The sequence below is a fragment of the Dipodomys ordii genome, unplaced genomic scaffold, assembly GCF_000151885.1.
Source record: "Dipodomys ordii isolate 6190 unplaced genomic scaffold, Dord_2.0 Scaffold153, whole genome shotgun sequence".
Lineage (NCBI taxonomy): Eukaryota > Metazoa > Chordata > Mammalia > Rodentia > Heteromyidae > Dipodomys > Dipodomys ordii.
In genome coordinates, this window is record NW_012267369.1 from 1,157,380 (window position 1) to 1,160,421 (window position 3,042).

At 59.7% G+C, this 3,042-nt stretch overlaps 1 protein-coding gene across 1 annotated transcript in view; it reads left to right on the forward strand.

The window, feature by feature from the left end:
- Window positions 1-2,096, forward strand: part of LOC105997779 (selenocysteine-specific elongation factor-like) — a 26,392-nt gene extending 24,296 nt beyond the window's left edge. The window contains exon 4 of the mRNA XM_013032303.1: window positions 2,074-2,096. Coding sequence (XP_012887757.1) covers window positions 2,074-2,096 — 23 coding nt within the window. The remainder of the gene's footprint in view (window positions 1-2,073) is intronic.
- Window positions 2,097-3,042: the final 946 nt, after the last annotated feature.

The following is a 3,042-nucleotide window of genomic DNA, read 5'->3' on the forward strand; positions in this document are numbered from 1 at the left end:
ATCTCAGCCCAGAAGTGCTGCTCTCCTGGATTCTCGAATTCTCGTTTGAACGCCCGTGGCCCGTGTACCCGAGCTGGAGGGCGGGGCGAGAGACCAGGGTGGACACTGGGGCACCGCGCCTTTCTGCGAGCCCTCGGGGCGGCACTTGCGTGTGGTTATTTGGGGTACGGCAGATGCATGCCTGGCTATTGGAGGGACACCAGATATACGCATGGTTATTTGGGGTACCGTTTTATTTCTTTTTCTAGGCTGTTCTAGAATTTTCCATCCTCCTGCCTCAGTACCTCCCCAATGTTGTAATCACAGGCATGCCCACCATACATTTCTTAACCGGAAGAATTTCAGATTGAGGGCTGGGAAGGTGGCTCAGTGCATGAGGCCCTGGGTTCGATTCCTTAGCACCACATGAGCAAAAAGCAAGAAGTATTACAGTGGCTCAAATGTTAGAGCCTAGTCTTGAGCAAACAAAGCAGCTCAGAGACAGTGCCCAGGCCCTGAGTTCAAGCCCCGGGACCAGCAAAAAAAAGGGGGGGGCTTTCATCTTGAACACAGATTGACAGTCCTGAGCCGCTCGCTCTGGGGCGTCCAGGCTGGGCCGCCGGCCCCGCCACCCTCGGAGGACCGCGGGACAGCGCACCATCTCCACCGCATGCCGCCGCCTTGTGCCACGTCCTGGCTGACTTGGTGTCTCCAGTGCCCTTGAGGAGGCTTTTGTGTCTATAATCCAGCTGCTGAAGGAACAAAGCAGGAGGGTCGGGGGTTGAGGCCAGGCCAGGCGTGGATCAGTGGTGCACACTCGCCCAGCTTGCACGCTGAGAGGTGGGGAGACGCACGGCCCCAGGAGCCCGCACAGGCTTCGCGGACGGAGCCGTGGCTCGTCCAGTGTTGGTGTGCCCCAGAGCCGACAGGTGGAGGAGGCAGCCGGGGCTCGCGGGTGACGCCACCCAGGGCACTGTGGGAGGGCGCGTTGGGTTTCTCAGCGACGGGAGTGCAGACCTCTCAGGGTGCGTCCACAGGGGTCTTGGTGCCCGCACTCGAGCCCCAACTGGTCTAGGTGGCATTCTGTGCAGATACGTGTTCTGGGTTGTGGGAGCTGGCTTGGACCTGGTGGGATTCGGCAGGCTGAAGTCTGGAGAGCTGGCCCCGGGCAGAGGTGCTGGGGCCGCTGGGGCCCGAAGGCCGTGGGCCGGCATCATTCCTGTTGCTTTGTTCAGACTCTCCCAACTTCTGCAGCTTGGGAGGAAGGCATGGTGGGAAGGAGGGGGACGCGGCACTGAGCAGAGGCTCCCGGGGAGGCACAAGGTTGGCAGCTGGGTGCCAGGGGACACATTGCAGGTCCCGGAAGCTGATAGAATTCGCCCCTCGGGGTGCTAAACCTTCATGGGGCCGCCGATTCCTTCCACGCCCCTTCCATTTTCTCCCTTTGGGATGGAGTTTTTGCTCTCTGCTGTCTTGCATATGGTCTGAAGGGAGATTGCTTCTTGTCCAGGCCCACAGGTGGTAGAGACAGACCATACCCAGAGCGTCACCCACACCTGCTCAGGGACTCGTGGAGATAGTGGTATTTGGAGGAGACTTGCATCTTACGTAGTGGCTTGGTGAGAGGGGCTCAGAGGGAAGGCAGACAGGGCGACGTATGTTTTGTATGTAGGACAGATGTGAAGTTCTGAGCACCAGAGGGTAAACTACGGTAGGGTTGAATGATACATCCACCCAGAACCTCAGACTGTGGCCTGTGTGGGTCTTTGTAACATGATGAAGGTGACTAAATCCAAGGACAAGTGCCCAGGTAAGAAACAGAAAGGGGTGACAGATCCACCAGGTCCACGTGGCCACAAAGGTGCCCAAAGTCCACGTGGGCACGGAAATCCATGAAGTCCACGTGGCACAGAGATCCACAAAGTCCACACGGACACAGAGATCCACGAAGTCCACACAGACACAGATCCACGAAGTCTGCGTGAACACAGATATCCATGAAGTCCACGTGAGCACAGAGATCCACGAAGTCCATGTGGGCACAGATATCCATGAAGTCCATGTGGCACAGATCCACGAAGTCCACGTGGACACAGATATCCATGAAGTCCAAATGAGCACAGAGGTTCTTGAAGTTCACATGGGCACAGCTATCCACAAAGTCCACACGGACACAGAGATCCACGAAGTCCATGTGGGCACAGAGGTCCACGAAGTTCACGTGGGCACAGAGGTCCACGAAGTTCATGTGGGCACAGATGTCCACAAAGTCCGTGTGGGCACGGATATCCACGAAGTCCATGTGGGCACAGAGGCCCACGAAGTCCACAGAGGAGGGTGGTTGTGGCCTGGGTCCTGGGGCCTCCGGGATGGGCCCTGTGGGGCTTGGGGACCAACCCCACGTGGGTCCAGATTTAGGCTCCGGCTCCCAAACCAGGAGTGAAGCGCCTGTTGCTTTGCGCCGTTGTGTCTCCTTTGTCCCTGGCAGCGTTAGGCAATGCCGATGGGCTGTGGATGAGAGCGCGGTGAAGTGTTCTCGGGTGGACGTCCCAGCTCCGCTCGGCGTTGCGTTTGGGGGTTGGTGGCTGTGTTCGAGAAGCACACACGAGCAGCTAGACGCCCAGCGCAGCAGTCTGGTTGGCCGGCCAGGCTGCCTGCTCTCTGCACTGCCGTCCTCTCTGATCAGGACCGGAAGCAGCGATGACCTCAGGGCCTGAGGCCATGCCCCCTCCCGGGGCACCCGCCACTGGAGCTGGGAGGAGGCGGGCCTGGTGCTGGCCCGGCCTGGGCAGGCCGCAGCACCTGTGTGTCCCACCACACTTACCACCCAAGGCCATGTCACAAGAGTGAGGCCCGGCCTCCTGAGCCATGCTCACCCTTCCCTCCACCAGCCTCCACGGGCCGGCGCCTGTCCGGCATTGCGGGCCGCGGACCCTCCCCAGGCACGGTGGTGACCTGTCAAGTTTCACTGATACGCTGCTCCGACTCTCACTCCAAATAAACAGCCTCCTTCGCTCCCTGCCTGCGGCCTGCTGCCTGCCAGGCGACCCCAGGGTGGTTGGA